General features: G+C 39.2%; 1 protein-coding gene across 2 annotated transcripts in view; it reads left to right on the top strand.

The window, feature by feature from the left end:
- The first annotated feature begins 256 nt into the window (after positions 1-256).
- ergic1 (endoplasmic reticulum-golgi intermediate compartment 1) overlaps positions 257-14,903 on the top strand; it is a 20,466-nt gene continuing 5,819 nt past the window's right edge. The window contains exons 1-4 of one of the 2 annotated variants that reach the window (XM_005927924.3): positions 257-412; positions 6,698-6,759; positions 12,184-12,256; positions 12,707-12,801. In XM_005927924.3, the coding sequence (XP_005927986.1) occupies positions 393-412; positions 6,698-6,759; positions 12,184-12,256; positions 12,707-12,801 (250 nt within the window). In that variant the 5' untranslated portion in view covers positions 257-392. The other variant, XM_042228905.1, reaches the window with a different exon arrangement.

The following is a 14,903-nucleotide window of genomic DNA, read 5'->3' as shown; positions in this document are numbered from 1 at the left end:
ATTCATAATTCCTTTTCCTCTTAAAATTCACGTTACTAAATAAATAAAAAAAAAACACTCTATAGTTTTCAGTCAATAAAATTATTTTTAAAAATGTGATCGTATTGCACAAGTTCATCTTTTGTTAATCTTAATGTTAATTTTTAATTATTTCTTAATTTAAAAAACGTTTTCCCATTCATGTTTCGGCCCATTACAATACGGCTGCATCACTCGGAGGAAGAAGAATCATAGTGAACAGGAAGTACATCTCAGCCAATCAGCTTCTGCAAAGCGTCCTAAGCTGACGTCAGCCCGGTACCCATGAACAACCGGTAGCGTTGAAGATAGTATGGTCTCCTGTTGTTTGTAGTTTTCTTCTTTTTAACGCCCCTGTCCAACGTGCAAACATCATGACTTTCGATGTCAGGAGGTGAGTACGGGGGGCTTCCGGTTCTTTGTGACGGGATATGAAGTGGAAAGTGGTGGTGGTGGTCTGCTGTCTGTGAGCTCTAGATGAATTAACAGTTGGCTCAGCATCACATGCTACTGAGGCAGCCAAAGTTATCACAATGATGTGTTGCGTTTGACATGAGTGAGCTCAGTTTTTTTAAAAAAAGAAACATTTTTTTATGCACGGGTTTTTCGTTAAGTCGCCGCAGTGATGCTCGGGTTTTTGTGTGGGTTCGTTTTTTTGCGCATGTGCAAATGTCCTCGACCAGCTTTGCCAGACGTGAGCCCGATTACAATCAGCACGGTTGGTTTGGTTTACAAAAGAAACTGTGTAGCACGTTCAGTACACAAACATTAAAACATTCAGTCATTAGCCACCAATAAACAGTGAAACCGGAACACAGCCATTGCAGAGCCATTCAAGCTATTAATCTGCAACTTAAACTTGTTTGCCACACTTTCTCTACAGGGCTGTTAAACCTATCAATAGAGTACGGCCAGTTAGAATAAAAAACAGGATGTTTGCATTGTCCATTTGCATAATGCTCACTTCATCCTGTTTGCCAGTGCCAAGACAAATTTAGTAAGAACACATTTTGAGCCAGCCTTTAGATTTTGAATGGAAATCTGCCATATCCACAGTCACAACTGTTAAGTTCACAGAGATGAAACTTCACACATTTATACAGAGTCTAAAATGGTATCTGATAAACTCAACTGCAGCGTGTTCTGGAAACTAATTAAACACATACAAAACGTATCTCTTCAGAGGCTCTGAATAAGTAATGTATTACTTTTGCAGTTATCCTGTTGCTCACCAGACCCAACAAAAGTCATTTCCTAACAGTATTTTAACAACGCAGCTGCTATATTGAAGAAAAGCATTTAGCAAAGTCATAAACAAAATATCTTCTATGTATTTTATTTTGACAGCAAATTAAGTTGTAAAGTGCTTGTACTTGTTAATAATATTTATGTTTCCTGCCTGTGGATTGCATTGTTACATTTTGGGCTTATTCAAGTGCCTTTTAGTTGTTTGTCTGTTGGTTTCTTACCATCTAAATTTAAAAAAAAATTCTCAAAACACTATCTTTGACACACACAATTAATGTAGCACAAGATTTGAGTATGGACTGGTTCTAACCGAGCACTCAAAGTGCCTTTTATTGTAAATGGTAAATGGCCTGTATTTGTATATAGCTTTACTTAGTCCCTATGGACCCCAAAGCGCTTTACACTACATTCAGTCATCCACCCATTCACACACTAGTGATGGCAAGCTACATTGTAGCCACAGCTGCCCTGGGGCGCACTGACAGAGGCGAGGCTCCCAGACACTCTGACCACCACCAGTCTCTTGAGCCACGATCGTCCCTTACTACAAGCTTTAGTCACCCATTCACACAGTGCTTCGTTCTATGCCATCCGGAGGAGTATGGGGTTCACTCCCTTGCCCAAGGACGTTTTCGCAACTTTACCATGACCTTCCGAATAGCAGATGACCCGCTCTGTCTCTTGTGCAGAGCTTGTGCAGTTAATCTTACCAGGGAGTCACATTTAGGGGCTAATTGTAACATTAATTCTTACTGGTAGCAGTTTATAAAGAGAGAAAGTTCATATTGAGCAGAATTGAGTTTGGCTTACTAGCGCAACAGTTACAGTTTCTCACATGGACCCTAGGAAAAATCAATTGCCCATCCCAGGTCCTGAGCCACAGCTTCCATTAGTAAATGTGATGTCATTTGCTGATAGGTCAATAGGAACCAACAAGGCTCATATGTGACAATGTTTCAGCTAATCCTCCAGCTCTATTTAATGTGAAGTAATCACAGTTTTCAGATAGCTGTATAGCTGTGCTGAATGTTAACGCAGAAAAATCGGACAGATTGATGAAAATGATCAACAGCACGGTCAAACTGGAAATCAGTGTCTGTCATCTTTTTCCAAAGATTACAGCTGTGTTGTGCTGACAGAATGATTTTACTACAGAAGAAAAAACACTCTTGATGAACTGTGTGTCACAAGAGGTCAGATTCTCATCCTTGGATGCTTTGCTCGATGCCTCGATCATACAAAACCCGCATTGCAACAGCTAGAAAAGGCTTGAGTAACTGTTTCGAGGTGTTGTCCTTTCAAAAATACTGCAGGGTTAGTCACCAGCGTGAGGGTGTGTAACACTTTTTGGCTACCATAGATTGCACCATCCACAAAAGTAGGATGTATTCCCAGAATGTGCATGTTAGTTATTTCAAAGCGCTCAACAAATAAGCTAAAGTGCGAAGCTGGTGTTTTTCTGCCTTCATGTTCATAAATCTGATGAGCAAAAATAATAAGGTGCTAATTTAAAATTTAAAACCTAATTGCATGTACACATTTTCATTTCTTTAAAAAAAAAAAAGACACACAGCTTTCCTCAAAGAGTTACTTGTGTACTTGTTAGGGACTATTTTAAGCTCTGGATTAATGTACAGTTGGTGTTCTAGGTTTTTTTTTTTTTTTTTGTTTTGTTTTTTCCTTTCCAGCAGCAGGATGGTGTACACATATACGGTCTTGTGTTCCCCTTCTAATATGTGGTAGTAAATTTCTAGGTTTGGTCTTTTCTAGAAATGCGTATCTTTCTCAGCTGCTGTAGATTGACATTTCAACAGTAATAAAGTTCTTCCACAAATGCCAACTTCCAACAATGAGGATCATCTCATTCAGGATGACCGAACAGCGTCACTGAAGGAACGAGTGAATCACCGAAAGGCTTTTATGCCCAAGTTTAATGTCCTTTAGATTATGTCATTTATTGGCACAAGGACATTTTGTGTTAGCCAACCCGATGATCTGCTGTGTTTATTACATGGTCACTTTAGAGGCTTAATATGCATTCTCCCTGTTTTTTCAATAATTGCAGTAATGACTTTATCGTAACAGCAGTTGGGTTACCTACGTAAAGAGAGAAGTATTGCTTATATTCTGTGGTGTAAGGTGTGAAAAGAAGAACCTTGATCGTCTGTAATGTGGGTTTACTCGGCTATACATGGAACAAACTACTGACTCACCGTGAGTCATTGCCGAGATTCGGCTTATTTATTTAAGACCCTTGAAAAGTAGGCTTGTGTTTTCGTGTCATGGTGTTAACAGTTAGATGCTGGTACATCATGTCCTCCCTAATCACATAACATCTGAGCAGTGAGATGTGACGGAAGGAGATGTGTTGACTGTAATTCAGGAAATTACGAATGTAAGTGGTACACGGAGATGTGAACCCTTGAACCTCATCATAAATATTCATGAAGTGTTCTGAGTAGAGATGGTTTGATAAAACCACAGTGTCGCACAGGTTAAAAATACATATAGTGAAAGTTTATGTCAGTCCTGGATCTTTTCAATATTTTTTTAAATTGCTGACTTTAAAAGGTTTAACTTTATAAATTGTACTTTATTATAATAAAGTTACTGACTACATTTTGAAGCTGCGATCAAGGAAATAAGAAACTTTTTAACCAGTTACTTTAAAAGTCGAAAAGCCTGCAGCTCTGCTCTGCTCTGGATTCCACTCTTTATGTTCTCGGATTAGTTCTCCACACTCTGGACTCTCTACTCAGTTCAGCTACGGTTCCCCCGCTGCTCTGCACAGCAGGCGACCCATCTGTTTCCATGTGTCCACAACCTGCTCTGTCACTACTCAATATTCCATCCAGTCAGCCGGCAGTAATTACTTCTGCTAGCCACTACGATGATGATAACAGATGGCTAGTGTAGCTAATTACAAATCATTAAACTGCTTAAGTTAACATGTGTGACAACCAGGTTAACATTTATGCTAACTGTTTAATACTTGTTGAAGCTTTACTAGTGTCTGAAGTTTCTCCTAAACTGTTGTTTAGTGTAATGAACATATTAATTTTACTAATGAATTCATTAACCTTTGTCACCTCAGAGTGAACACATTGTAGGACTGCTTAAAAATGTTACAATAAGTCTCTTTAAAAAAAAAAAAAAGGAAATAGTTTAGCTGTGAGGCAGTAAACACAACTCATTTTGGTTACTGTCAAGTGAAAGTTGTGTGTTGTGGCCTTGTCTATTATTGTCCTTTTGTGGTATAATCTTAAATCAGACCTTTATTTACCTACCCCTGGTTTGAAGTGCGGGACACTGTTTGTGAAACAGCGGTGTTATTCCTGTAGGATGACATGATCACAGTATGTTTTTACTTTAATGTCAAAGCAAAATGACGTATGTGAGCGAGGAAGCGTGTCTGCATGCAGCTCATTGCTTTTAACTAGTGAATAGTGTGGTTACATGGGTCACCTTTTAAAATCAGATGATGTGTAATTCGAAATACTTGAGCCAATATTGTATGTGGAGTCAGTGATAGTGATGTCATATTGTTCTTTTTTCTTTTTTTTTCCAACACCTTCAACTGTTAAAAACAAAGATATGTGTGTGTGTGTGTATGTATGTATGTGTGTATATGTATGTATATATGTCTGTCTGTCTCTATGTGTGTATCTATGTATATGTATAGATCCACAGATACACATACAGTTTTTATAAGGGGAATTTATAGCTTTTGTTTAAAGAAAAAAAAAAAAATCCTGTCCACGTAAGCAATGCTATGGAAACTATCTCAGGCCTTATGAAAATACAAGAACTAATGTCATGCATTGTCAGGAGCACACAAGTAGTGATAAAACACTAGTTGTATGGAAATGCTAGCCAATCAGAAGCCTGACTTTAAAAAAAAAAAAAAAAAAAAAGACGGTAAAGGCTCACACATTTGACACTGAAAGACAACAAGGAGTATTTTAAAAGCTCAGTTTACATGTGTACAGAAGGCAAAAATGCACAGAAAAAGGTCAATTTTCTAAAATACATGTGCATGTAGCTAAACTGTTTCTCTAATTAAGCTGAAAAAAAAACCTGTATTTGTATAACCAAGAATAATCCAAATATATTCCAGATGAACTTCCTTTATGTAAAATGATCCTTTCCTGCCATAATGCTGAACTTGACAAACTGCACAACTCGCATATTCATAAAATGAGCTCAGTTGTTTTACGTTCTTATCAGTGGCTGAATACATATCTCGAACATCTCTGTTCCAAATAATACCACTATGACCACAATCTGCCTTCAGCCTTAGTCTACTCATACCATCTACACCGGAGAATGCGTAAGTAATACTTGAATAAACTCCAAAGACGTGGAAAAGACTAGAACTTGACTTACAAGGCCTTCACATGGTGGGGATGTATATCATTTTGCTCCACCTGTCAGGTTGTTTTATGTGAGGAAAGGCAGTGCACATTATCTATCTACATTAGTATGGATGTATACTGTAATGATATACACATAGAGGAATGCTGAATGAGAGTTTTGGGATCTAGGAGTGCTTCACATTAAAACAAAGGCGTTAAAGCAGGAGGTTATGCAACATCGAGAGAAGAAACAGAGGTGGATTACAGGAAGCCCACCCTCATACTTCCTCCCGGCCCTGCATTGCATTAACTGTGATTATTTTTCTGGACGCTCTAAGTGGAAGAAATGTAGACAGATGTGATTGTTTTGGTAGGAGACGGCTAAGGAGAGTTGAGTGGGGAGATCGGGGTGTGGGAGGAGTTTGCACAGTCAGCCAAAAGATTTTTCACTGCCCAAAAAGGACAAGCGCAAGAAGTCCTGAACCAAAATAGTTTTGGTGTTGAGTAGCAGATTTTTTCTCCTTCCTTTTTCTAGCTCCCAAAATTGGCAAGAACAGTATTTCACAAGCAGAGTCGATTGTGTCAGGTGGAAATGATCTTCCCATCTCTTAAACGCTGATTTACGAGCAGTTTAAGAAAGGTATTTTTAGAAATATCCAAAAATGTTAAACTGAGGATTTTACAGAGAGTAAATCAGCAGTTCTTATATCCACTGACTGCCAAGAAGATGAACCCATATGATTTAAAGTTGTCGGTGAACTTGTGTTTATGTTTCTGTGTGTGTTTTTGTTGGCTTTGTGTATGTGTGGAGTGTTAGACCTTTGTTGGGGTCAGTTCATAATTACAGAGCAGACATTCAAAGGAAGAGGTTGTAACCCTGTAAAAGTGCGTGTGTGTGTGTGTTTGTATGTGTTGCGGTTGGCCGTCTGGATCTGTTATATATAATGGCGGACGTCCAAAGCTAACATTCCACCGCGCTTCTGTAATATCGCAAGGCATGATGGGTACAGAATGTGCAACGTTTTTCAGCACATAATATTTACATTTGCTATATATTTCTTTTTGTCTCTCCTCAGATTTGATATCTACAGGAAAGTGCCAAAGGATCTCACCCAGCCAACATACACAGGAGCTTTCAGTGAGTAGTCCTTCACTCACAGGCCAAAGTTATGAGCATCTACTTTAAGGTTTTCATTTTTTTGTAATTTTTTTGGGGGGGATTTTGTTCCACATATGTGAAAGGAATGCCTGAATCTTGCTTCTATAAATGGAAGATGCAAAATGTGGCAAAATAAGATGTGAGACGTAATCACTTTTTCCAGTGAAAGTTAACTGAAAAGGTCATCCTTCGTGACTGTACAGCTGCTTGCAGTAGTTTGACATCAGCCAAAACACTCGTTCTGACTGCTCTGGCTGCTGGTAGCAAAATCTGCCTCTGCAGGACTTAGAGTGAGAATTAACACAAACCAAAGTGTAAAGGCGATAAACCATATTTTGAACAAATAAGATGGCATGTGTTAATGTTTGTGCCATCGGTGCTTAGATTTGTGTGTATGGGCTATCTTTGTGCTGATTAAGGCTACGTCTACACTAATGCGTTTTCGTTTTCTCTCCGTTTTGGCCTCCCATCCACACTGAGACGGCGTTTTGAAAACGAATACATTTGAAGACGGTGCGTTTGCGTCGCAGTGTGGACAGTGAAAACGTAGACTTTCTAAAAATGATGATGCATTTTAGTCATGTGATGCAGTCATGTGACCAATTAAACAAAGATAGCAGCGGTTGTTTTGTTTGCTCTCAATTTTCACAGCCCTATTAAAGATTAACATCAGTTTGTACCAAGGTTATTATCGTTAACGAAAACTAACGAAATAACAAAAACTAGAAGTGAAAAAATATTTTCGTTAACGGAAATAAAAATAAAAACAAGACTTTGCAAAAAAAGGAAAAGGAACTAAAACTGTAATGAGTGTTCACAAAACTAACTAAAATTAACTGAATTTATAGCTAAAATGTGTTTAGTTTTCATTGATGTGTGTGTGTCATACAATAGTCTAGGGTGAAAATGAAGTGTAGTTTCCAGGTTTTTTTTCTTGCTGTGCCTCATTATGCCAGCAGGTGGCAAGTACGTTAGTCGAGTCGTCTGTGTTGCTGCTCCGTCCCACGCAGAATCGTGTCAGCAAAAGTCGGGAGAAATCGCTACAGTCCAACTTCAGATTACTTTGAATATGATTGTGTTTTAGATAAAAGCAAGTGTCTTGTAATGGAATTAGACAAATTATGCGGTGCATTTCTAAAGGGAAAAAAAATCCCACAAACCTTAAAGTGCACTTGAAAAGCTCGCACAAGAAGGCTAACCTAGCTTACCTTGAGAAGGTAAGGGAGCACGCCCAATCCTCATCCCCAGAAACAGAAGCTTGCCCCAGGCAAGGCAGCGTGATGCATCCCAAGAGAACTCCACAAAAAACATTAATGCAGTGCTTCCAACAGCGACCCAATGGCTGCTAGTTGGTCAATTCGCAGGAACATCACAAGCGAGAGGAAGCGTTGGTGAATATGTTTATTGAGCCTGGGATATCTACACAACTGTGTGAGTCAGTTGCCTTCCAAAAGTTTAGCAAATCACTTGAACCAAAATTACGAAGACCCAGTGCTGCAAGAGTTCATAGTCTCATTGGGGCCAAGATATATCTTTTATAGTTGCCTGGCATCAATGGTTGTTCATCTGCCCTAATTTTATTTATTTTTTAATAACCCATAGGTTCCCTATAGGTGGGAATGCGAGTTGTCTGTCACTGCGTGTTAGCCCTGTGACAGACTGGCGACCTTTTCAGTGTGCAGGGTATGGTAGCTGGAATAGCAACATACCCAAGGATAAGCAGAAGATAAAAATAAAAACTAAACTAGCAAACAAATGGTAAAAACTAATTAAAACTGATATAAAATTGAAAATCTGAAGTCAAAACTAAATAAAAATAAAAACTAATGAAGATTGCAAAACTATTAGCTTTTCTTCAAATTGTTTAATTCTCACTCGCTCTTGCTACTTTGTACTTCTGTGTTACTCACAGCAACAACTTCACCTCATTGTCAGTCCATTTAAAAAATTTTCCTCAACCTTTTGCTGCGACGTTTCAAAGAGCCGGAAAGTAAATAAACGGCTGACAGAAATGAGGCAGGCCGAATCATCTGGCGCTTCACGCATGCGCAGGACTGGAACGTAAGCGTTTTCGGCCGTTTCAAAGTGGACGCACAACTCTGTGAAAATGACTGAAAACGCTAGTGTGGACGCGGAGTGTTTTCAGTAGAAAACGCCATTTTCAAATCTATCCGGGCTAGTGTGGACGTAGTCTAAAGGCCTCAGCTTATTTCCATAGTAGAGTCAATCAGTTCACTTTAGTGTAAATGTCAGTGTTTAATGTCAGTGTAGCTTTTAGTAACTTTAGTATTAATATTTTAGTAGTTCAGAATGGGTGTTGCAAAATGAACACAGCACTTTTTGATTATAGTTGACTCACAATTATAGACATCTCAAATGAAATAAAGGTATGCAACAAAGTAGAACTACAACATACTATTTTTGTTCACTATAATAAAAAGAACTTGCTCAACTTTACATAAAAAAAAAAAAAGTAGAAACATACTAATTATTGAATATCAGAGCTGCTAAAAACTATTTTTTTAAGCTAAGCTGTGTAAGCAGGGCTAACCTAGCATCATTTATCCTCTTGGCTTGTTCACCTCTTTAGTGATTCACTTTTTTAGCAATAGTTAATTGAAGTATATTAACAGGAACATTTGCTTGTCATTAATCAACCAGACTGAATCAACCAGAAATAAAAATAACTTTCATCTATAGCTAGCACATCTTTATGCTAATTACATTCTAGCTCTGGCATACAATACACCAGCTAGTTAAAACACACACACACTTTAATCCAAAGTTTGTTTTTGGAGGCATAATGGACTTTGTATTTTTTTTTTTAACATAGAGCACTGTACAAAGCTCTGAATCCACCACACATTGCTTTATATTTTGCATGGAAAGTGGGTGCAGTAATTCTAACGAGACACTCACTGTTGTACCTCTCTCCAAACGGTCGGGTGCGAGAAGTAGACTGAAAATATGTGACAAATGTGCAGCCAATGTCCAGTGAAAAGCATAGAAAGACCTTCAGAAAGCCTGAGGAACTATTGTTCTCTTACAATAAAGTCTGGCTCCTTGGAGTTAAAATACAAAGAAATTAACGGTGACTCGAGACTGTTGCACAGTACTTTATTTTGATTACTCTGTCTTTAAACCGCCTCATTCTTAACTCAAAATGATATTTGAGTCCTAGCAGGGCTTCACAGTCTGTAACCTTCTTCTTCAGCTTGAACATAAAAAGTAAATAGAATCAGATGCCAGTCCCTGCTGTGGGAGGCAGATGTTTAGGAAAACGATGACAAGTAATTGTGATTCAAGTACTTCCCTTTTGTCAGCACAGAGGTATGCTCTTATGTAAAAAGCAAACAGCTTGGAGCAGTACCTGTTTTAGCACATCTGGTATGACAAAAATGCTAATAATCATGCGGTCTCATAGTCACTGGCACCTCAGGAGTCCTCAGTGGAAATCTGACTGCTTTTTCCTGACAGGTCAAGAGTTTTCCTACTTGTCATCAATAAGTCATTGTGTAATCAGGGGCTATATTGATTATTCACTGCTTGATAGAAGACAAGAGCTCTGATGACACATTTTTGGCAGCAGTCTTATTCATTAGTCAGCTGACAAAGACACATAGTAGGAAAACTGTCAACAAAACTCATGACACAGTGAATAAACTAAAAGTGTTATTTCAGTATTGGACCCTTTTAAGGCAGAGAAAAATAATTTTCTGTATGGACAGCAGAAAGAAGTTACTAAAGTTATACACTAACGTTTCCACCCAAGAGGAAATGGATATAAGTTTTTCCTGCACTCAGTTAACTCCCTTCCTGTCTCCATCCGCTGTCTAGGGATGACGCCACTGGTTAGATTGGGATATTAGAAACCTGTTAATGCTTCATCCACAGCAGGCCGAATAACATTCAGGCCACGGTGGCAAAAAAGAATCAGAGCCTGCCTTTTCACAAAAGGCCAAATATTTGACCCTCATCTGTTTTTGTTGCCCCAGGGCACATTCTGCAGGGCTCAGTTTACCCTAAACAAAAGCTCTGTTTGGCCACTGTGGTTTCTGGAACTACTCATGGTTTGGATTTAATGTAACAGTCTCTTGTTTGTCAGATTTTTCTCTCTTAGTATTTGTGTGGTTTTTTTTGCCCGGGCTGGTGTGGAAAAAAAAATAAAATAAAAAATCAAATTTGCCTGTGCTATGTGGGAAAAATGAGCCTTAGAAGCAACAAAGATGTAACAAAAAAGCCACATCTGATTGCATAAATAGGGCTAGTTTCAAATGTCAGTGACTGATTCATGGTGTTATTGTAGCCGATTCCTTTGTGTCACAGTCCAAAGAATGTCCGAGCTGTCCGGATAAGCTGGAGCGTAAATAGAAGACAGTCATGTCATGTCTTTGTAAATCATTTCGGGGTGTCAGTATTTCCATTGTGAGACTATTAAAAATCACTCATCTTTAGTAATCATCGTCCTATATTGCATCCTTTGAAGGCAGGGAAAACTTACTGTACAAGTTTTTTAATGAACCTGAATTCGTAATCTATGTGTCACAGTGACACTCCCTTGTTTGTTGGTTAAATATTACCTTATGTAAAGCTTCCTCCAGCCGCAGGTCCGCCTGTGACGCCCTGCTAAACCACAAGGTCACGTGACTGTGCGAACCTAGGAGACGGTTGCCACGTAAACATGCCTCACCTGCTGAGCGAGAGCTTTCTAACCAAGGCTCTCACCATACCAGATAGACCACAGACACAGATCAGTTCCTTCCACATTTATCTTAGTAAACACATGGCCACTCTTTTATTTGACTCTTCGGCTGATTAGTTTGGCACATGGAGGGAAGCGGACGACCTGGCTGCTTCTCCTTTAGTGTGTTTTTAAGCTTAGGCTTTATGTCGGCACAAAGACACTGAACAGTTAAAGTTAATTTTTCCTACTTTGGTTTCTGCTCAGCCTCTTTTGTGGAAGCCATTTTTGGTCTGGGTGACTGTCAGTGTGTGAGTTTAAGGAAGCCTAAAATGTTGTTTGTAGGGCTTACTAAGGCGTAGCATGAGATCACCTCTCTCAAAGAAGAAATGCTGTAATGGCCGCCTGCTGTGCTGGTATTTAATGTGTAATTACTGTAGGAGGTTCTTTAAAAGAAAGAAAAAACAACATAATGGGAGGGCTAACACTGTCAGTAAAACTGCTATTTAGGGATTTATTTTTTTTAGCTGCTGTGATTTCATTAATACCAATAGCTTACGTCAGCCGTTCCTTAAGACCCAGTCAGTCCAGATCATTTGACTTGCATCATTCTGTGTAAAGCTTGTGTAACTTCTATGTGAAAGAAGTGATATATGAGACATCACCAGTGACCTAGGTTTGAACAGTGTCTTCATTCTGACTTTCTTCCTCTTTGCCCACAGTTTCCATCCTCTGCTGTGTCTTCATACTCTTCCTCTTCCTGTCTGAGCTGACGGGATTCATAGCCACTGAAATGTAGGTACTGCCGCTCGTCTGTAATATCCTCCGGCTGAAACGCACAGTTCCCTGGTTACCACGCAGGCACAAACAGGGACTTAATTATGAATGTCAATGCCCTCATTATGATGTATTCTGCCCAGCCAGTGTTGTAACCAATGAATGGAGTCAAATTTGTGACAGGAAATTGGCTTTGTGCATGCGTCAGCCTCTTGGCAATGTGTAATAAGCGATGACTTGGTAAGGGTGTGACAGAAAGGAAATTACACCGGCAGAGATACACAAATGCTCTCTCCTTGCAATTTGGCAGAAGATGAGTCCCCTACTATTAAAGTGGCGCACAATAGCATGACGTCGAGGGAGAAAAGTGTCTTTTTCTAATGAAAATACCACATTTCTTTAAATTAAAAGTTGATTTTCTGTTCTAACCATTTCTAACCTTTTTTTTCTTTTCTCCATCCATTGCAGTGTAAATGAACTGTATGTGGATGATCCCGATAAAGACAGTGGTGGGAAGATAGAAGTGAGTTTAAACATCAGTTTGCCAAACTTACACTGTGATTGTGAGTATATACATATATACAAATATCTATTTCTTTGCATTACATCTTCTGTTTCTGTATTTTTTCTTCCGCACTTTGTAAGGCCTCTTTTAACAGTTTGTTTTCCCCTTTATCTGACTCATGCTTTCTGTGTGCCCTGTCATTTAACCTGTCATATTAGCAAAGGATAAACTATCCCTTAGATAAAGAAACAGACTCTCAAAACTACAGTGATGTGCAAATGTCTTGAGCAAGCCCTCAGTTCTTTATTAGTTCATATGATTTTTTTTTTTTTTTAAAACCACTTAGCGCTGACCTATGAATCATTCAAGTATAGAAAAGGCACAATTTAACAATTCAAGGGACAAATCAGCTATTTTGTGTCCACGCATAACATAAACTTAAATTTTTAGCTTTAAAAATAGCGGTTAATCAGCATCAAAGACCTGACACAGGATGCGTCTGGACCTTCAGTTGATCCATTGACTCTTCACTGAAACTTCAATGGGCTCAGTGAAAGGGTGTGCTCTCAAGAAGCCATTATTAATGATGATAAAGAGGGAGAAAAGCCTGAGGTATACCAAATTACACAAGAATTGGACTGAAACGAGTCTTATAAAGTGATGAATCCAAATTTGAATTATTTTGAGGATATTGTGAAAATTGATGGAATTATAAATGCAGAAAAGTCTCATAAGATTTTGATTTACTATACAGTATCATCTGGAAAGTGTTGATTGGCAACAGCTTTATATTTCAGCATGTCAGTGATCCCAAACACACTGTCGGTGCAGTAAAGGTGTAGGTGGAAAGAAAAAAACACAATGAAACCGCTTCAGTCAAGGATTGTCCACCACAGAGCCTGGACTTCAGCATTTTTGAAGCAGCGTGGGATCATTTTGACAGAGAACAGAACAAAAGGTAGAAACATCCAAAAAAAGAGAACTATTAGACGATCTGTCTAAGAGAGTTCAGGCTGTGTGTATGAATGGGGGCCTTACTAAATATTGACTTCCCACCTCATTAGAACTGTTTTTGCCATATAATACTGTATTTCCATATATGTTTCAGTAACCTGCTGCATCTATTTTCCATTTTCCTAGCAAAATGTAAAGAAATGAGGCATGCTTTAGAACATTTCACAATACTGCATTGGCAGTTTTGGTCTGGCATGCTCGTAGATAAGACGAGAGCATCCTCTGTATCTCCTGTTGAATCTCGTGCTGCCACACAGATGCGATCTGTGTTTCACATTAAGTCGCCTCTACTGGCTCGTACCCTGCGCTCAGATGTCTGTGGAACGTGCGATTGAAGGGTACCAGGTCACTTTTGTGCTCCTCGTGCCTTCCCCCAGCCCCTCCTCTAAAACTATGCCAAATGACAAATCGCTTGCACAAATACACCGGCAGGTCTCGGGACAGCGCAGAAAACTCGCACATCGATTCAGCTCGGGCGATATCCAAAAATGGAAAAGCTTATAACTTGCTTGTGTGAAAATTAAGTCCAGATTTGTGCGATAGAGGCTTTGGCACGCAGACACACAGCTGCTGGCCATGTGTTCAGACGAGCTCACTCACTCATGGCATGCCTAAACAAAGGCCGTCCCCCTGCCGTTACTAATGAAAGCTCTTGATGATTGTATGTATAGGTCGTTTTGTTTAATTGCAAAATTGAAGCCCTTTCCCTTCCCCCCTCAAGTTTGGGTCCCATTTAAATACCAGCTCAAACACGTCGGTTTGACCACACAGTGCAGCTGCACGTAATGAGCAGAAATGTTCCTCTCCTCACGAGTTAATATTCTACACAAGTCAATTTTCCAAAGAGCTTGTCATCCGCTGCAAATTTACTTCAAGGAAGAGGCTCTTTCATCATGGAAAACCTGACATTTCCATCCCCTGGTTTTAGCGTTTATCTGCTCTGCTGCTCCAGAGTTAAACATCATCTCTCTTCGGTGACCTTTACCGGTTGCCCCGCCTTGATTTGTGACTTCATGGAAAAGCACATCCGCGTGTAAATAACCTTATACTAACCTCCACTTTCTTTCAACCTGCTTCCAGTCCGAAATGTCTTAAAAAGGAGAAACAACCATCTCTCACTGGCGCATACACACACACACACACACA

This window comes from Haplochromis burtoni, unplaced genomic scaffold, assembly GCF_018398535.1.
Source record: "Haplochromis burtoni strain Fernald_Lab_line unplaced genomic scaffold, NCSU_Asbu1 Contig_10, whole genome shotgun sequence".
In the NCBI taxonomy this organism is placed as follows: domain Eukaryota; kingdom Metazoa; phylum Chordata; class Actinopteri; order Cichliformes; family Cichlidae; genus Haplochromis; species Haplochromis burtoni.
The sequence above is the reverse complement of the archived record's forward strand: the minus strand, read 5'-3'. Positions and strand labels throughout refer to the sequence as shown.